The 20,494-nt window shown below is 44.3% G+C and overlaps 1 protein-coding gene across 2 annotated transcripts in view; it reads left to right on the top strand.

Annotated features, from left to right (window-relative positions):
- Positions 1-5,083: 5,083 nt before the first annotated feature.
- Positions 5,084-20,494, top strand: part of LOC147709694 (nigwaprin-b-like) — a 110,779-nt gene continuing 95,368 nt past the window's right edge. For both annotated transcript variants that reach the window (XM_086925535.1, XM_086925534.1), the window contains exon 1: positions 5,084-5,232. In XM_086925535.1, coding sequence (XP_086781661.1) covers positions 5,145-5,232 — 88 coding nt within the window. In that variant the 5' untranslated portion in view covers positions 5,084-5,144. The remainder of the gene's footprint in view (positions 5,233-20,494) is intronic.

The raw sequence follows: 20,494 nt of genomic DNA, 5'->3' as shown, positions 1-20,494 counted from the left end.
CGAAATAGGGTAACTTCCCCTACACCTGCTCAGTCTGTGTCTGAAACGGTAGGACAGAATGTCCCGCTGTATATGCATGCTCTGTGCCCAGAGAGAGAGAGTTCGATACCCTAAATATCTATAAGGTACTATGGCCTATAACCTGATTGATTGTAATAAGACTACAACCTCATTCGTTGCCGTAACATGTATGCTTACCCACTATACTGTTTATCCTTTGTAAGATGAGTTGTATCATGCTGCCCACTCCCCATGGAAATTAACTATTATTTCTTATAAGATTGTATGTTTGAAATGCACAAGATGCTCATTCGGCCACAATTGTAGGTACTGACTAATGCCTGTGTTCTTTTCTCTGGTTGTAATTTCTGGACATTATATAAGATCCTGTATACTACTCAGTAATATTGTACAGCTATATGTCAAATGTATTGGCTATATCTGATACACTGTATACACTGTACTAAAATGCAAAACTCAATAAACAAAGTAAAAAAAAAAAAAAAGAAATGGAAGACGGAACTAATGTGCACTATATGGGCCTACCGTATCACTCCCACTAAGACAGGTTACAGCCCTTTCAAAATATTGAGGGGCCGGGAAACATTCACCAGGGACAATATGGCATGGAAACAACGCACAGTACAAAGCAAATGGTCTCTGGCGGTGGTGCGCAGCAATCAGGAAAAAGCTCAAAAGATCTACACAGACCACTACAACAAGAGGCACAATGTCAAAGAAACAGTGCTGGAAAAAGGGGAGTGGGTCAGAGTGAAGCTTGCGCAATTCAGGAGGAAAGACGACAGCAAGTATAGCACGCCCCTGCAGGTCAAAGAAATGTACACCAGGTCTGCCTTATTGAGTGATGGAAAGATATGGTCCCTAGACAGAATGTCCAGATGTAACAAGGTGATGAAGTGGAACAAGACAGAAGAGAGTAATTGCGGGAACCGGGAAGAAGAGGAAAATAACAGGGACACTGGTACACCTAGCAGTGGCACGGAGAGCACCAACTCAGAAGAGGCGAATACTGCCGGGACACAGGAGCATTCAGGGAACTCTGAACAGCAGGCACATCAAGCCGATCAAAGTGCAAGTGGCTTGGTCACCAGGGATCAACCACAGGAGACAACCAACGCTGCCCCAACCAGTGGCAGTAGAGACACGAGGGCAGGCACCATGTTGAGACAGACCCGCACAGGCAGGACCGTGGTACTGCCAAAAAAGTATTGTGAGTTCGACCTGAAGACCTAACCACTTTCGGACTGATACATCTAAGTTTTACCTAGTAGTTTTGCAATTGTGGTATTGTTGTTGAAGGGGGTAGATAGGTAGTGTAGCGCTCTAGTGTCTCCGTCATCACATGACGGTGGATGCTAGGAGCGGGGGCGGATATGAGATCACGATATAGCCCAGCGTTAGCTTGAGCTGGAGCTTGCTCCCGGGGCTCTCACGAGAGACAATAAATGAAAGAAAATACACCCCGTGTCTGCCTCATCAATTACCCCCATCTGACTCTCTACACTCTTCTTCTAGCACCAGTCAGGAGTATTCTTCTTCATGGATTCCTCCCATGTTTGAGGAGATGGTGTTTGAGGTGCCAGATTTATCCTGTGTACATGCCAGTGATCGGAGAAATTGCACTACCCAATCCTAACTATGTCTTCAAAGTCCCCCAACTCATTTTGAAGCTCTTCCTCTTTACCTTACTGTTAACAGTAAGGTAAAAAGAAATTGCTTCCAGAAGAACCTTTTTCAAGGTTGCAGACCCAGCCTCCACCAGGTAGGCTTGTTTTTTATTTTCTTGCCACTCCCTTGTTTACATGAGCTCTTCTCCGATTTGGCATTGTCAAAATATATTCCCTCTCCTCCTCTGTTTGGATCCTGACAGGGAGGGCCCTGTGAGTCTATACTCCAAGCACCCCTTAACATTCCCAAGACAAAAGAGATAGTTCTTAAGCTCCCGTTTGGTCCACGGTTTCTATCCACTTCCGGAGAGATAATCCCTTCCATGGTCTGCAGTTGTTGAGAAAGAAAAGTCCCAATTGTGGTAATGGAAATGCACTCTTGGCCAGAGTGCCCCACTGCACTGATGTCTGAATCCCTAATGCTGATTGTTCTTATAATGCGCAAGCACAGATCACATATGTGCGCCATGACCTAGGCCATTCTCAAGGAATGCTGTCTTTTTAGAGTAGTAAGGGTGCCCAAAGATCTACCCTCATAGCTGTGAAAGGCTACTTACTTTACCAGGAGCGAAGCAGCACGAGCGCAGTGGTAGCAGAGTGACATGTAGTGATCAAAAGGAGTTAAAAGGTCCTTTTTACCCACGTCATTGGAGTTAGATTATTGGCTGAATCGTTCAAAGTTCCACTGCTGTGTGCTTAACTCCCCCTCTCCTCATCGGTTTGGGGTGTTGTGCTGTGCAGTGCATGATTATTATATGACTGGACTGGGTGTATGTGTGCCTGGTACAATACAGAGATGATGCAGTGCTGCGCAGTGTGTGTATGCTATATGTTTGTGCTGGGTCTATGTGTGCCTGCGATTGGTATAATACATGAAGGTGTAGTGCTGGGCAGTGCATATATATTAAATGCATGTGCTGGGTGTACGTGTGCCTGAGAATGGTACAATACTCTGAAGATTCTGAGTTCCCGGGCTGACTGAATGAACATGAGGAGGCAGAGGAATCCCGCCAGACAGATTTGTGGATTGCTGCATTCCTGTGAGCTGGGTGGACACACTCGAGGAAGGAGGAGCCGGGCTGTCCAGTACACTTCAAAGGGTGCTCTTTGATTTAGAGAGAGGTCAGTAGGAAGCATTGAAGGTCTCCAGGCCACTTCCTCAGCAGGGCTGAGGAACTTTAGGAAACTCGACCATTGCCCCTACCGGGCCTTGTGTTTGGAACTTACCAGTGACAGCGCCTGCAGCTGAAGCACCCATGAATTGGGCATGCTGAGACTCCTGCCGCTTGGATCCTGCTGGTGCGATTTAAACTGATTTACGGGCCAGGCGTTCCCAGGGAAACTTACTTGCAAAATAGTGCTTCGGTGCTGGACTACTCGTGGGGCTTAAAGTGAATTTCACCTATTGTGAATGGTAAATAACCAATACCGCTAATGAGAAGGAAATGGGGCCAGGGACCCACCTATTAAACACTAGATCCCACATCTCAGTGGACTATATGTATTGTTTGTGAATGTCGTATTTTAATTTGTGTTAGTATATAAACACTCCCTGTTTCATAAAAGCAAATAATTGACTGGACAATTATTTATTGCTAGTGCTGGATGTATTTCGAGTTGTGAGTCTGCATTCACCACCCCCCCCCCCCACCCCACCCCCCATAGTAGGTCAGTCCCTGGGACATCAGGAGTAAAAGACCTCAACCCCATGACAGGGCCCAGTAGCTCTTATTTGCCCAGTGGCCCTCTGCACTGAGTTCTGACATCAGTGAACACCCATCTGCTCTTCCTGGCATCAGAGACAGGCTATTGTCCTCTGAGCCAGGGTTGTTAACTTTCCCACCCAGGGATCTTCCAGTTCTGGATAGGCTGAGTGGGTAGCAGAAAAAAGTTCACTTTTACAAAACTACTTTTCCATTTCAGTTATCAAAAATCAGATTTCTCCATAAAATCTGATTTTCTGTTCATGGGATGTCTAGCAAAGTCTACACACTAAAATTGTTTCGTTTTTTTCCACTGAGTTCACACTAACCCAAATATGTAGTGCGCCCTATTTGTATATATTAGCACCCTGCCCTCTGGGCTCACAAGGCACAATTTTAGAATGATTTATCAATATGTAAAAATATTTGTTTTCTAAATGGTAAAGGAACTTTTCCCTGCCGTTTGTCTCTTCAGTGCATTTACATTATAGCCTGGCCAGAGTGCAATGGTGCTAGTGGCAGATTTATTTTTATCATACGATTGGTTGATGTAAATGTATACACAAGCCCACATGACATTAAACTACCATGTCACAGATGCATTTGCAGTGACATCTATTATGGTTTTAAAGCTGAACATTTCACAAAGACTCACTGCCTGTTAATGAGCTCCTGGCTCTTTTCTGGATTTGACGTCAGTTGCAAAACTAGTGTTCCTAAACATGTAGAAATGATCCATACATTTATTTAGCTCATACAAAATAAATCCAGTGCCCAATTGTCATTTTATTCTCTTTGTCATTTCAATTCTTGAATCCACTGGGTATCCATGGAGGTCACAGAAAATTGGGCATGTAAGAACAGGTATTAGACTATTCTCTGTAACTCTTTCTTTCTGTTATCAAAGACATAGCAATGCTATCGACTTGAGAGCCCCAGCAGAGAATAATGCAGGCCGGTAGTTTTTTGTGATTAATAAGCTTTATTAAAAATAAGTCATATCACAAAGAGCCACAAGTTAACCAAGCAGATAAAGGCACACACAAAAAACAGCCAGCGTTAAAAAACAGAGGATCAAGCTGTTTACATTTTAAATAGTAACAGGGGTAAGGGAAGGAAAAGGAGGGAAGGAAATACACTTATAGTTGAAGAATGAGTAATATTTGGTTAATCGTGAACACCCATGAACAAAGTACCATAACAATTGGAGTAACCAGCTTACTAATAGGAAGTTAGGAAAGAAAAGAGCAGAGGAATGTAAACATTTATGGAGGTTTAAAATTCTCAGAAGATATACAAGACATTGTTGTTTTCGCAATCCTATACAGGATCAAGCACCACTGTATGGTAGGGATAAACTGAGGTGCATGTCAGACCAATGTGCTGGAATATGCAAATTACGCGAAAACACTTTATTTGAAGAAAGCATGTTCTAGGGTGGCAGAGACAGCGAGGGCAAGGACTGGGGGCTGAACAGGATGTTTTGGATAAAAAGACATAAACTAAGGCAGGCTCCTCCGAGGCGCAGTCTCCAGGGACGTTTGACCTGACCCTGCTGGGCTTCCATTGTTCTTCTGTTCTGAGAGCTCTGGACTGTGAAGTATCATTGTAAGTCAGGGAGAGCTCAGTGCCAGCCACACGCGTGCCAGTTCAGTGGCATTATACCTTGCCACGCGTGCTTGCCTATAAATCCTGGTCCTCAGTCTATTCCTGGGCACTCTTGGATCAAGACATTCTTCGTGATAGCGCCAAGATGGTCTCCAGCGGGCAGTTTCTTGCTCTCAGCCTCCTTGGCCTCTCCTTGGCTGTGTTTTGTGTAATGGGCGCAACACCGGCAAAAGGTGAGCAAAGAGGTTTCAGAGAGCAGAGCCCTTCAGCATCTGCAGAGAACTGGGTGGTACAAGGGGTAAAGCAAGGTATTTTTTGGCTATGACCACAGGTCCCAGCTTAGGGGCGAGGGTGGCACTACGTATGCATTCCCATAGTACGCAAAAGGAACGTATCATTTATTTTTAAATGTATTCCGTCCTAGTTTTCTATTGATGAAATGCCTCTATTTCTAGTATTGAAACTACTACATATAAAAGTCTCAAGGAATTATCAGGCCTATGCATCAAAGTAAATACCGGGAGCAAATGGGCAGATTCTCAGAATCTGCACCTTTGCTCCCTGTATTTTTGCATTTGGGATGCATCATCCCAAATGCAAAACTTGCAATTTAAGGAATCTCTAAATTGAGATTCCTTAAATTGCGATTGAATTTAAGGAATCCCAAATTGAGATTCCTTAATGCAATGCATGAAAGTCAAAAAAATTGCAAATTCGCTAATAAGAGGAGCAAATTACCATGAAGTTGGACTAAAACTGGTAATTTGCTAAAACTTTGAAAAAAGCACTTTTGTGCATTTTTCAAAGTTTCATGTTGCGCACACACATGCCCTTAGGGCATGTGTGTGTGCAACATATGTGCATAGATCAATTTCAGACGTGCAACAGGATATCATTTTGACACCCTTGCACCCTTGAAATTGCATGAGCAATTTGCGAGTATCTACTGGTACTCGCCAATTGCTCATGCAATCTCCAATACATTCATATGGGCCTTTAGACCCTTAGGAATAAATGGGACAGCATTCCTTAATTGCGACTAGCAATTTGTGAGTAGCAATTGAGGAATGTTAAGGAATCACTATTTTAATAGCGATTCCTACATGCATAGGCTTTTGCTATTCCTAAATAGCGAATCCTTAGAAATCGCTATTTAGGAATAGCAAAAGGCTACGTTGATGCATCTGCCAGTTAATCCTCAATGCATTTTGAATATGTTTGTCCCTTCTTGAGGAACATTTATTATTGAAATATGTATGGGAAGTATATACAAAAGAGGGAATGCATGTTTTAAGCGTTAAGTAAAATGCTGCAAAGTCTTTATAACTATTTAACTGAATAGCTTTGTACGTATGACAAATACTTGTTATTACAAACAAAAGACAATACTCTACAAGAATCAGGTAGAATTTCAGTTATTCTTTCATAGGCACTCATCTGTTGGTGATAAGGTTTCAATGTGCTTAGATTTAAGATTTTAGAAAAATCCATGGGAATAACTTTATTAATTCATGAACTCTGTGGAATTGTGTTTTAGGGGTAACAATGAAAACTACACGAAGTAACAATCCGAGCAGAAACTTGTATATTTCTGTAAACTCTGAAAAGTGAGGTCAATTATGTGTGATGCAAAACCTTTTTTTCTGGCTAATCTGAGCCAGGAGAAGAAAGGAGAGTTTACTCAAGTTCTGAATGGCAGAACCATCTGAAGCTTAAAAGCATCTTGAAAATTAAGCTAAGACGAAAAGCATTATTCAATCCTTCCACAGGTAATCAAATGTCAACCTTTTTTAGAGTTGAGTCTGCATGAGCCATGCGCTAGCTCATGTAGTCTTGCTTGCGGGACACTGCTGTTTAAAAAACAAGCTTCAATCCCACCCATTGCTTACCATTGGTTGGCATCATTAACACTTCCCTTCTCTACCTTGTAGTTCAGTAGCGTGTCCCAGGCATTAGTTTTTGCATTGCGTCCATTCTTGTTTTTCTCATGGACGAACTACATCTTGATTTCTTTTAGTTAGTGTCCATACACTACTTGCTCTGTGTTTGACTAAAATGTACAAAGTGTGATGGATGAAATGCTTGAATAAATCTCAGACAATGGTAATTACTCTGGGCCACCTTCAAAAACACGGTACAACTTCAGCTACCCCTGCAAGTCCCTAGTAAATGGTATCCCTCGTACTAAAGGCATGGGTCCTGAAGATGGTCCTCTGGGTCTCCAGCGTGCCATGCCACCCATACACTGCATACAATATTGTTAAGTCACCCCTACTGCACATCTTTGGCCCTAATACAGAATGCTCTATATCCTATGTGAGCAGATATGCCCCTATAATGTCCAGTCCATTCTGTGATGTTGTACGTGAACAGTGAAGTCATAAAGAGTACATGGGCTGGATAAGTGTCAATATGTATTTCTTAGCTCCATGATGGCTTCACTGATTTATAAGATGATTGGTACTAACCATTTTGCCTTAATAGTCCTTACTGATGCCAGTGTTGGGTGTTTTTTTTTAATAAATCTTTTTTATTGAAATCAAGGCGTGATCAATGATACTTCCACAGTGTACAAACAATGGCAATCTTGTTATATTGCAAATGCTGCTGAAGACATAGTAGTGACACAACACTGTCAGTCCCCATTTAGACATATTCAGGTCCCATTTATAACATCATCCCTTGATCTTGGAGGTTCACATATTTTCCCTCTGTGGGTGTTCCATTGTCCCCAGATCTGTGTCCATTTATTCGGGAACCCCCTGGCTTCATATATGGGCTTTTCCGTGACCATACACCAGTCCATATCACTGCCCCAGTCTTCGATACATGGTGGGCTCTGAGCCCTCCACAATCTTACAATATTCCATTTTACCACCATCAGCCCCAAGGTGACCCAAGTCCTCTCCCTGAAGTTTAGGTCTGCAGGGCTCCAAATGTTCAGGAGGGACAGTTTCATGTTACAATCTATCTGCTGCCCTAACACTTCCTCCATGAGGTTGGAAACTGCCTCCCAATACCTCTGGATAGTAAAGCATTTCCAAAGTGTGTGAACAAAGGTTCCCTCCTGCCCACACCGCCTTACACACTAGCTGTCTGACCCATATCCCATATGGACCAACACTGACCCTGACAGATAGATTATATGGAGAACGCGCAGCCTAAAAGACATAGCCACCTCTCGAGGAGATGCCACCGCCGCCAACCATTCATTGCCATCTAGTCCTGCTACATCGTGGTCCCATTTAACCCTCAGATAAGTCAGGGGAGATGTCATGTTGTTGACCAGTTTTTCTGTAAATGAGTGATATGGCCTTTTCCGGCAGAACGCTGTAATAAAGTGGATGCCAATGAAAGTAAGGTAAACATAGGAGATCTTTATTAATCAACCTCATCCAACGTCCAACAGGAATAACTGACCAAGGTGGAACCTTCCCTAGGTTCACATGAAGAACATTCGACTGACTTGGTTCCATGCTGGAACACTCCCATGGAACCAAGTCACATCATCACACTCCTTCCCCTTTACATCTGACAAGATCAAACTTAAAGATATTGAAGGAGTACAGGGACAATAACCAAAAAGAATGATAACACAAAACTATAACAAAGTTCTAGCTGACATTGAACCCACACCTTCCTTACAATAATAACCAAACATTTGAAAATTTCCTGCAAAGTGAGAGATGTTACACATAGTCATTAAGATAAGCGGGAGCTCTAGTAACTCTGCAAGAGCTGCGAGAGTCATGAACTCTTGTAACAGAATTTGAGATTTTTTTACCAAAGGAAACAGATGGTAACAAAACCTCACTTGAAACACTAATAGGTACATGTGCAACCCTATTTAGAGTCCAAATTCGCCCATCATCTATTTTCACTGCATTTTTTAACATTTTTACAATTTTCTTTGCATCAGTAAACCTAGACCACCTCTTACAACCAACAGGAACTCTAATTTTTACCATGTCACCTATTTTGAAATTGGGAACCAAAACATTTTTTTTATATCATAGTAAGTTTTCCTTTTCTCCTGTAATTGGACTTCTTTGTCTCTCCATCGTCCAATACTGTTATCTTTCAAACCTTTGTCCAGATCCATCCAACCTGGATACAAATTAGTATTTGAAGATCTACCCCTAAATAATTCAAAAGGAGTCTTGCCCGTTGTCAAATGAGGAGTTTAGCGATAAGCAGAAACTCTGTTCTGCAATTCCACCCTCCAATCTATTGAAATAACTCTGGCTAACTGAATTCCTTCTTTCAAAGTTTTGTTTAACCTTTCCAAAGAACCATTGGATTCTGGATGATATAACTAAATCCTTTTGTGAACAATACCACATTTTGTCAAATAATCTTCAAACTCCACTGAACAAAATTGAGGCCCATTATCCGAAAGAAAAGACTTAGGAAAACCTTCTCTTTTAAATAGTGTTACTAGAAAATTTATCACACAACGAGAGGTAACGTCTCGAACAGCACTAACTTCCACCCACCGAGAATATAAGTCCATCAAGACCAACAAATATGGAGTATTCTGCTCACCATGCAATGGACCAACAATATCTATTGCAACTTCATCCCACGGATACAATGGCAAAACTCTGCACACCATAGGTGAACATTTTGGTTTGAGTACTTTGTCACACAGTCACGAACAACCCTTTCGACCATCAAATCCAGACCCGGCCACCAAAAATTCTGTCTGATACACTCCTTTGTTTTTGAAATTCCCAAATGACCAACATGTGCCAAATTGATAATGTTGTTTCTCAAACTCGCAGGAGGAATTAATGTAGTCCCCCTTGCCAGAATCCCATTCACCACAGCTAGTTCATGAGAGACTAACGACCAAGGCTTAGTCATTTTCCCACTAAGATTTTTAGATACATAATTCATGACTTCAACCAGTTTACCATCCTTAGATAACTCTTCCTTCCATTCGTCCTCTTTTATGGCACCTGACGCTATTTCACAAACCCTGACTTCACTCTCCTCAACTCCTTCATCACCTTTCACGTCCTTATCCAAATCCTCTACACAATTCACTAAACGTGACAAACAATCTGCGGAAACATTAGTGCTACCAGGAATATATTCAAACTTGAAATCAAATTCTTGAAGAGCAATTACCCATCTCCTAATCCTCGCAGAAACAGCATCCAGACCTTTTTTTTCCAATATCTCTCTTAAAGGTTTGTGGTCCGATCTCCCTACAAAAGGACAACCCCAAACAAATTTTCTAAACTTATTAATTGCCCAGAAAATGGCAAGAGCCTCTTTCTCTATCACAGAGTAATTTAACTCTGCACCTTTCAAACACCTAGATGCACAAGCAATGAGATTTTCTCCCCTATTCCTAACCTGAAACAACAAAGCTCCAAGTCCTTTACAACTTGCATCTGTTACAATGAAAGTACGTTCTCCTGGTCTAAATGTTTGCAGATTCGGTGCACATTTGAGCTCCTTGTTAATTTGAACGAATTTCTTATTGCACTCATCAGTCCAGACAAACTCACGTTTCCTACACATCATACTTCTTAAATTCACAGTTTTGTCTGCAAAATTCTTTATGAATTTATTGTAAAATTCCGCCATGCCCAAAAACGACGAAAGTTCCTCCTTTGAACAAGGTTCTTTAAGCTCCTCAATCGTTTTTACCAAATCCTCTTTCGGCCTCACCCCAAAACCAGAAATATGATGACCTAAATAATCCAGTTCCGTCACACCAAACTTACATTTGTCACGTCTAAGAGAAAGACTACCTTTTAACATCTCCCTAAGTACACACCTTAATCTACAATCATGTTCTTCCTTGGTACTTCCACAAATCAACACATCATCCTGATAACATTTCACGCCACATACATCCTTTAACAAATCATTCATTATCCGCTGAAACACTGATGACGCAGAAATTAGACCAAACGGCATTCTTTTAAATTTGTAGGATCCTAAAGGGGTTATAAAAGCATTCAACTCTTGTGATTCAGAGGACAGAGAAACCTGATGATAAGCCGAAGCCATATCTAAGGTCGTAAAATAACACGCACCATCTAATGTTAGGAAGAGGAAATGTATCTACTATCACCTCTTTGTTCAAAGCACGAAGATCCACACATAGACGAATCTCATTATTGGGTTTTTTCGCAACGACAATGGGAGCCAACCATTCTGTCGCCTCCACAGGTTCAATCACACCAGTTTTTAATAATCTCTCAATTTCTTCCTTTACGGCATCCTGCATGCAGATTGGAACACGCCTAACTTTTGCAGCACCAGGGATTGCACCAGTTTTCAACTTGATTTTGTGTTTGTAACCTCTCAAACATCCTAGTTTCTCACTGAACAATTCTTTAAAGTTTCCTATCACTTCTTCACTGTCATCATTTACAGATTGTACTTGAATTGAAGGGTCTGCATTCGGATTGAGCACCACACCCAAATTAGCTTGATGCGACCAGCTTATTAAACTATCACCTTTTTCTGCAACATAAATTTTCCCAACAACATATCTCTCATTATATTCTATATTTTCTGTGAAGTAACCTAACATATTGATTAGTTTTTTTCCATAACCAGTTGGTCTCACATCAGATCTTTTTAATACAAATTTCCCTTTAAAATGTTTTAAATAATATTCCTTAGAAATAAAAGTTAAATGTGAGCAAGAATCAAACTTCATCTTAATCTTTACCCCTCCTACACTAACCCAATCAGAAGGATGTTCTAAGATGCCATCATTAATTTCGAAAGTTACTTCTTTAGTTTCAACTCTAGTGTCTCTTCTAAATCTTAAGCGACAATTCTTTCCCAAATGGCCTTTCTTCCCACACACATTGCATACAACTTTCAAGATTGGGCAATTTTTATCATTAGCCATATGTCCCAATCTTCCACATCTGTAACAATTTCCTTGAAAACTACTCCCAGTTCTCTTTTCTACACCTGTTTTGCCAGCTTACTATCACTAACGCCACCTTTGGCATCAACAGGATCTTTCTTCTTTTTCTCTTCTTGACACTTCACCTCTTGAACTTGTACTTCCTCAACCTTTTCATTGCTGCACGAGTTTTTTCCAGTTTTGCTCAACTCTCCCACACACTTAACCATATGTTCTACCCGCTTGGCAATAATCATCACTTCATCTAAAGGTGGTTCATCCTTCATCCACAGTTCCTCCCTTATTTTGTCATTTGTACATCTCAAAACAAATTGATCTTGTATCCTTTCTTCTGTTAACTCACCAAATTTACAGCTTGAAGCTAATTTTCAGTTACAAACTGTTCTACCGTTTCTTCCTTTCCTTGCTCCCTCAAACCAAAATAATATCTCTCCATTATGGTACTTACTTTAGGCAGAAAATGTAAGTCTAATTGTTTTATACAAATTTCATACTCATTAAGTCCCCTTTGTTCTGCTTGACTTAATGCAGGTAAATTCTCTAAAACGTCCTGTCCTTCTCCACCAATGCAATGCATTAAGAGAGCATGTTTCCTTTCTGCACTTAGATTAGTGCCACAGACCCTTGCGTAATTCTCAAACATTTTTTTCCACTTTTTCCAACTAATAGGTGGATCGCCTGGATCAGAAAGAAAAAACGGTGGCGAAGTTACATTCTGCATTTTTACACACACTTCTTTTAACTTTTCTACAGGTTAAATAATTATTTTTCCTCTCCACTTTTAACTTAGGTAAACCACCATGAGTGTACTCTTATCTAATTTCACTTTTAACATTAGTTATCCATGCAACACTATTAGTTTACTTTTCTAAGAGTATCATATTATCATACATTATAAACGTCAAAACAAAAAGAATTTTTTCCAAAAAAAAATGGTGTGCTTATAACCTTAAGCACAAACTTCTCTTCTTTTCTTTAAACTCCAACTGGTTTCTTTTTTTTTATTAATCAAAAGTTATTTCACCACAGGTAACCTCTTTTCCTCATGTTCATTTAGATCGGTGTTCCTTTCCCTATAAAACTGCTTCTTCTTTTTTTTAATTGTTCTGTTTCCAGATTTAAAACACTTTAATCTCACCATGAAATGCCATTTACTGACGTTTTTAATAAATTGTTTCAACCTTCTAATGTTCAAAACTGTTTTATCCTTTCAAAGACGATGAAAATGCAGCTCTTTCGTTTTTCCACACTTAAGATGGCCGCCGCGTTACGTCACAAACAAACACTCGGTTCTGTTTCTTTAGGCAATTGGGCACATCCTTTAATACTTCAACACAGTATTTTCTTTTTACTCACAGTCAGTTCTTTTTCTTAGGGCAATTGAGCTTGTTTTTCAACATTCCAATATCTCTTTACGGTGAGTGTAGCTTGTTTTTTTTACTCACGGCAGTGAAACACAGACGAGGTTCATGCGTGTCACCTCGGAGAACAGCCGACCAAACTCTCCCAAACGTCATATTTCTGCCTCACCGATCTGCCACACAGCTCGCCAGTGATACACACCGTTCTCCGCTTACTGCCGTGCTCGTTACACTCGACACCGATTTTCTTCACGAGGTATCTTTTTCTTTAACTTTTTCTTTTCCTTATTGTTGAGGTTGTTGAATTCACCATGGGTAGATCACACCACCAAACGTCGCCAGTGTAATAAAGTGGATGCCAATGAAAGTAAGGTAAAGATAGGAGATCTTTATTAATCAACCTCATCCAACGTCCAACAGGAATAACTGACCAAGGTGGAACCTTCCCAAGGTTAACAGGAAGAACATTCGACTGACTTGGTTCCATGCTGGAACACTCCCATGGAATCAAGTCACATCATCACAAACGCCATCTAGCACTCTGTCCTCCAGCGGGGAGGCATTGGGGAGTTCACTACCAACGGGGAGAACCGCCAGTAGGGCATGTCTAATTTGGAGATACCTAAAATATTCCGATTGCGCTAGCTCATACTCCTGCTGTAGCCAAGAGAAAGGGACCACCCCACTTGACTTCCACAAATCGCACACCTTGATAATACCCATGAGGTCCCAACGATCAAAACCTCTAGAGCGAATCAACCTGCCTAATTGCTCACTATGCCAGAGTGGCGTAGCCTGAGTAATTTTCCCCTCCCATTCCAAACATTTGGTAGCCACCTTTTACACTGCACCGCATGTCCCGTTGGTCCGGTCAGGGTGGGTTTCAATCACCGTACATAAAGAGCCCCTTCAAAGTTACCTCCCGGAAGGAGCCATCTGTCCATCTGGAATGCTGGGTCGCCCTGCGGCCTATACATACATTGGTTAATCTCCGCAGATGAGAAGCCCAGTAGTACTTCCATTTTTCTGGAAGTCCTAGGCCCCTATCAAACTACCCCAGCTTAAGCTTGTGTGTCTCAATACGACGTGGTTTACCCTCCCACAACAGGTACTGTATAATGCAGTCGATTTCCTTAAAGTACGAGGGTGCTACGGAGGGTGGAGTATTATGGAGAGCATATACGAATCTGGGAAAGGACATCATTTTGAACAGGGCAGCACCCCCAACAGAGTGAGCAGAAGCATTTTCCAAGGTAAGATGCACGAGGGGCGGCAGGAGATTGCGTTCGTAGAATCTGTACAGATCCTTAGAGATAATATACTAGTGGAGTTTCCACCAGAAGTTGATTATTGATTTGGGCTGGCTGCCTCACAACCAAACAGCACACACACATAGTTCTAACTGAGTTCATTAAAAGAGTAGTTCAGTACACAGAAGGGTGTGCGTAGGTAAATAATTTCCAGTCAGATCCTTAGAGACCCAGATTCCCAGGTATTTAAAGCCATCAACAGCTTCCTACAGTTGTTTACCCCGGGGGAGCACAGGCTTCTTTCCATAGAGGGCATATAACACTGATTTGGACCAATTTATAGAAGAGCCAGCATGTCTGCCAAACACCTGGAATATATCAAGGACCATGTTGAGGGCCGCAGCCTGGGTTGCCAGATAAAGCAAGATGTTGTCCACATACAGCGATATACGGTCTTTTCAGCTGGACGTCCATTTAAGGCCCCTTATGGCGGGGTCATTACGGACCCACATTGCCAGAGGCTCGAGGGCCCTGGCAAAGAGAAGCGGGGACAGGGGGCATCCCTTTCTTGTGCCTCAACCCAAAGTAAAAATAGGAGATTTCCTGTTATTAACCACTATTTGAGCAAGTGGCTGTTGCTAGAGAAGCCGAACCCAGCTCATAAACTCGGGCCCAAAGCCCAGTTTATGAAGAACCACAAATATATAAGGCCACTAAATAGTGTCAAATGCTGAAGCCGTGTCCAGGGAGACCACAACAGCGTCCTCTCTAATTGTGTCGGCACGGAACAGCACACTGTGCAGCCTACGCAGGTTGAGAGAGCTGTTCCCAGTGGGCATAAATTCAGACTGGTCTGGGTGGACCAGTCGAGTAATGACACCAAGCAGCCGTAAGGCAAGGACCTACGCGAGGATTTTTGCTTCGCAGTTGAGAAGCGAGATGGGCCTGTACGGGGAAAATTTGTTACTTGGCTTGCCCACTTTATGAATGACTATGATATTACCAAGCCACTGATCCTCGGGCAGCACCTTCCCTCTTACTATCCTGCAACATTGCAGTGAGATAGGGTGCTATCTTGCCCGCAGTGAGCTTAAACAATTCAATGGGAAAGCCGTTAGGGCCCGACGCCTTCCCACTGCGTAAGTCATGGATGGTTTTTTCTATCTCTGCGACTGTGATGTCAAGATCAGAGCGCTCCTCGTCGGTGAGCGTGGTCAGAGAGATAGCTTGCAAAAGCGAGGAGGCCTCCTCCTCCGTATGCGGTGTCTGAGACGTGTAGAGTGACTGGCAGTATCGGCCGAATGTATCAGCAATGTCCTGGGGGGCAGTGAGGTGGGAGAGGGATTCCGACTCTATCTCGACCACAACTTTACGGGCCCAGTCTCTACGATCAAGACAGGTCAACAATTTGCCTGCCTTGTCGCCAACTTCATAGATTCTACTGCGTTTGGCCATGTGGTGGGACTTGGCAGCCTCGGTCGCCAAGTAGGCATATTCCTTGACTTTAATGCGCAATCTCTGCCGCACCTCCTCCGAGTCATCGAGCCAGACATTACTCTAAAGATAGAATTTCACCCTCTAATCGAGTCACATCTGCACACTTCTCCTTCCGCTGTCCCGAGATCTGAGCTAGATCAACTTCCCTTATGACAGTTTTATAAGCTTCCCTTAGTGTTGTTGCCGAGTCTATAGTTCCGACGTTTTCTGGGAAATAAAGGTCACATTCACTGACGATCTTATCCCTGATTAGGGGCTGGGGTCATGAGGTACCAGGAGTTGATCCGGTCCACCCAGCCCACTGTGGGCTCCCCCAGCTCCAGGTGACACTGGATAGATGAATGGTCAGAGATGCCCCTAGCCAGAAGCCGTATTTCCCTCACGCAGCCAATTTGATGTGTGAGCGTCAAGACGTAGTCTATACTGGACATACTACGGTGAGCACCAGAATAAAAAGTCTACTGCTGTTTGGCCGGGTGTAAACTCCTCCAGACATCTACCAGACCCATCTCTCCAAGAAAACTGTGGATCCGCATGCGGTAAGGTGGCAAGGCCCTCTGGGGCCACCGGTCAAGAGAATCAGAGACGATAAAGTTAAAGTTGCCCCCAATCAACTGCCATCTGCCAAGGCTAAGAGGAGATCCCCAAATGTCTGTAAAGGCTTGGGTGTGCAGCCCCGGCGGCATGTAGACCGAAAGGAGATTAAGTCTGCGCCCTTCCCAGGTCCCAGAGGCGGCCATAAATCTACCCAGGGAGTCAGGGCAAATCAGATCAATCGTCATGGGGAATGATTTTAAGACCATTATGCCCACTCCCCAAGAGCCAGAGCCAAAAGCAGAACCGTGACATGGTCCTACAGGCATTTCCAGGCAAGTGCGTTTCTTGTAAATGGACTATATCGGGGAAGTGTCTTTTCAAGAATTGAGCGATACCAAAGGGGATGATGGACGGAGCGTTTGAGCAAATCAAACACTCACCCCAGTCAACTGATCTGGGTTTAATCCATCATAATTTATTAGCTCACTCCACCACCCCAGTTCAGACATGGCCATATGCAAATCAGTCTGACCCTGTGCCTCATGGGAACAGTCCAGCCCAAACTGCCCAGCCATGTCTTGCCTGGACCGGAAACAAGCATCCTGGGACCGGTTTCGGGTTCATAACCCTCATCAGCCAGGCTATCTTGAATCCAGTGGCAGAGTGAGAAAGGGACTGTGGGAGGGCGGGTTTTATAAACAGGCGTGGAGGCTGGAGTAGTGGTTTAAAAGAAGGTGGTTTATTGAAAAGAAATAAAGATGTGATGGGTTTGGTGGATTGTCCCTCGGTAGATTCTTCTTCTGATGTCTCCGGTGATGAGCTGGATAGGGAAATGGGTAGTGGTGTTGTCTTCTCCTTATCCTCAGGACCCTGGCGGTCTCCCCGGAGGCTCATAGGAGAGGGAAGAAATTACAGAAGGAACCGTGAGAATTGAGTTCATAAAAAGTATTGACTAAGTTTTCCCTTCACCACACCTTAGGTGTTTGAATGTCCGTGAAAAGGTGATGAAAATCTGTAAACGCCGTGGTTCAAAAATAGTTACAGGGGTAAGGGGGGGTTGTTTTTCCTTTACGTGCCTAGGAAGGGGAAAAAACAGGGTGCTCCAAGGTCAAGTGGCAAATATGAAATCACGAGTGGTTTCTAAATAATGCGGCCAGAGAAATCAGAAAACAATGCGCGGTCCGGCAAAGATAGACCCCTCCAAGGTATTACGGGTCCCACCCTACTCTCCCTCCCTCTTCCCCGCTTCCCAAATCCCTCGAGCCGTGTCACTCACTGGCCCCGCTGCAACTCTCCTCCCGAGTCGCGGCCGCTCTTCAGCCTCCTCCGGACACCACCAGTCCTCGCACCAGCTGTCTTCTTCCATGTCCTGGTTCACTGGCGTCTTGGTTGCCACGGGTCCCGCGTCTTCCTCCACAGGTCCCGCGTTGTCTTCCACCGGTCCCGGGTCTTTTTTCTCCGTTTCCTTTTTCCTGCTTTCGTCTTCGTCTTGCGCGCCAACTCTCTCTGCTCCTGCCCCTTGAATGAGGTTGCCTTTCATTGGTTCGTCCCTACTGCTTCCGGGTTCTGTCCGGACCACTTCCGGGTTCATCCAATCATCGCATCCCTGGGTAAAAACAGCAGAGGATGATGGTTGCGGTAGTCCAGTGGTATGGCCGCAAGGCGTGACCCGCATTGGTGTAGTCCCTCCCGGGGTTTATTCGGTAAGGCTCTCGTTTACTCCAGGGTCCGTCTCACAGGGACCCATGTCTGGGCATACCCTGCCAACTCAGGGTGAACAAAGCGATACCAAAGAATAGAAGCACTATTTCCTGTTTGATCTTGTCTCCCAACCCATTTGCGTTCCACAACAACAACCCGAGCCCCAGCCTAGTAGCCTTACCCATCGCATCCCATTGCGTTATCATTCCTATGCAGGGGGAGCTTCTGGTGGCCGCCCCAAGAGCAGGACTCCGCCACAGTCACCCAGTCTTCAGGGAAGGATTTACCAAAAGCATGCACACAGCGATTACCTTTCCATGCAACCAGTCATATTTGTCATACCTAACAAATGAAAAACAATACACACTAAAACAGCCCCCCATCCTCCTGTAACACAGAGTTGGATGCATGATGTAGAGATGCAGTGAACAGGATGTCCAACCCCCACCCCACACTTAACTCAAACAAATAAAAGAGAAATGAGCAAAGCCCCCACCCTCAAAAAACCCCTTCCACTCCCCCTCCCTGCCTCTCTGCACGGCGGGCATGAAACCACCCGCATCCCCAAACTTGTAGAGTGTCTTTCACCCACCCTAAAAAAAAACCTGTAGGTGCGCGCAATAACCCCACTCCCCATGTCAATGTCTTATAACAAACGTTTGCCCCTAATACTCGTCCTCTGTGAGGAGGCGGGGCCATGAGATAATACCAGTCAATGAATGTCCCCATTGCCCCACTCTGCCCATATAGTTATCTGTCAGTCGTCTTCTGGATCCGCAGCAGGCAATGCCAGGCACCCAACATATGATGAGCACAGCACCCAGAGAACAGTGACTTCCCGAGGTTCACCGAGGTGGATCGCAGGTAAGAACTGCCCATGGTCTCACCGCTCCTCCATTTGACTCTGGCCCAGTGAGGCATCAGCAACAACACTGTTCGGCTTTGTGGGTCATTGACGGCCATCCATCCATGGCTGTGACCCGTCCCTCGACAGTCCCTTTTGTTCCTCTTCTCGATTGTGCACCATCCCTTAAGCCAATCCCATGCGTCCTCTGGGTTGCAAAAGAACCAGGTCTTCCCCTCCGCTTCGACATGTAGCTTTGCGGGGAACAGCATTGCGTATTTGATCTCCTCCCCACGCAGAGCTATTTTTACCTCCAAAAAGCTGCAGCGTTGCTTCTGCATATGTAGTGTAAAGTCAGGAAAGAAAGTGATTGTGCTGTTATCGATTGTGACAAGCGGCTTACTCTTGCTGAGTGCAGTATGACATCTCGATCTCTAAAGTTAAACACGTGCCCCAGGAGAGGGCAGAGTGGAGCTTCGGCCTTCGTCCTGCCACCCTGTGTGTCCTTTCAATCCAAAATTTTTTGGCCAGTCCCTTTGGTTGGAGGTGTTGTAGAACGAGGCTTTCAACATAGATATCGGCCGCCTGTCCCTCTGCCCTTTCAGGAACACCCAGAATGCACATGTTGTTGCGGCGCATACAACTTTTGTAGTCATCGAGCTGGTGCGTTAACAGTTCCTGGTTGGCCTGCAGATCCACAATCTGCCACTTAAGTATTTGGTAGTAATTTCCACCGCAGAGAGACACTAGTTTGTTTTGCACATGTCCACCCTGATCAGGGAGACCTCAGTTGTGACGGTATCAATGCGGCCCTCCAGGGATGTGCGCACAGTGGTGATGGCCGCCAGAATATCCTGCAACATCGACTCCGATGTGTTTTTGGCTGCTGTGGAAGAGGTGTGTGCATCTCCCTGCCCCTTCGGCCACACATATTTTTCCAGCTTCGTCTGAAGCCCATTGTGTCTGCCCCGGCCGCTCGCCATGGTGGCTTTGGCACTTAAGTCGCTGCAGGACAAACCGGAGGGGCCAGCTCGCTACTCACCGCCACCCACGTATGGAATCCGTTCTAAGCTGGCCTGTTGGGTTTCGCCAGTCAGATATCTCCTGAGTCTGCGGTGACTGATGCTCGCCCTTGAGAGAGAGGGTGGGGGCTGCAACCCAGACCCAGCATTCCAGATGTTCAAAACAGGTGTGCTCTGAGTGTGTTCATGATACAGGGTGCAGTGCAAGCTCCCAGCAGTGGCCACTCATGGAGGGCGAGTCCCAGAAGTTTGACCCAGATGTTAAGCACTGCGGCCAGGAAGTGAGCAAGAGGCGGCAACAGTAGTCCAGGTAATCAACAGTGTGTGCAGCGTGCACCGAACGCATCAACCGCGAGGCTCTCCACTCAAGCACCCCAGA

The sequence above is a fragment of the Lissotriton vulgaris genome, chromosome 6 (assembly GCF_964263255.1).
Source record: "Lissotriton vulgaris chromosome 6, aLisVul1.2, whole genome shotgun sequence".
In the NCBI taxonomy this organism is placed as follows: domain Eukaryota; kingdom Metazoa; phylum Chordata; class Amphibia; order Caudata; family Salamandridae; genus Lissotriton; species Lissotriton vulgaris.
The sequence above is the reverse complement of the archived record's forward strand: the minus strand, read 5'-3'. Positions and strand labels throughout refer to the sequence as shown.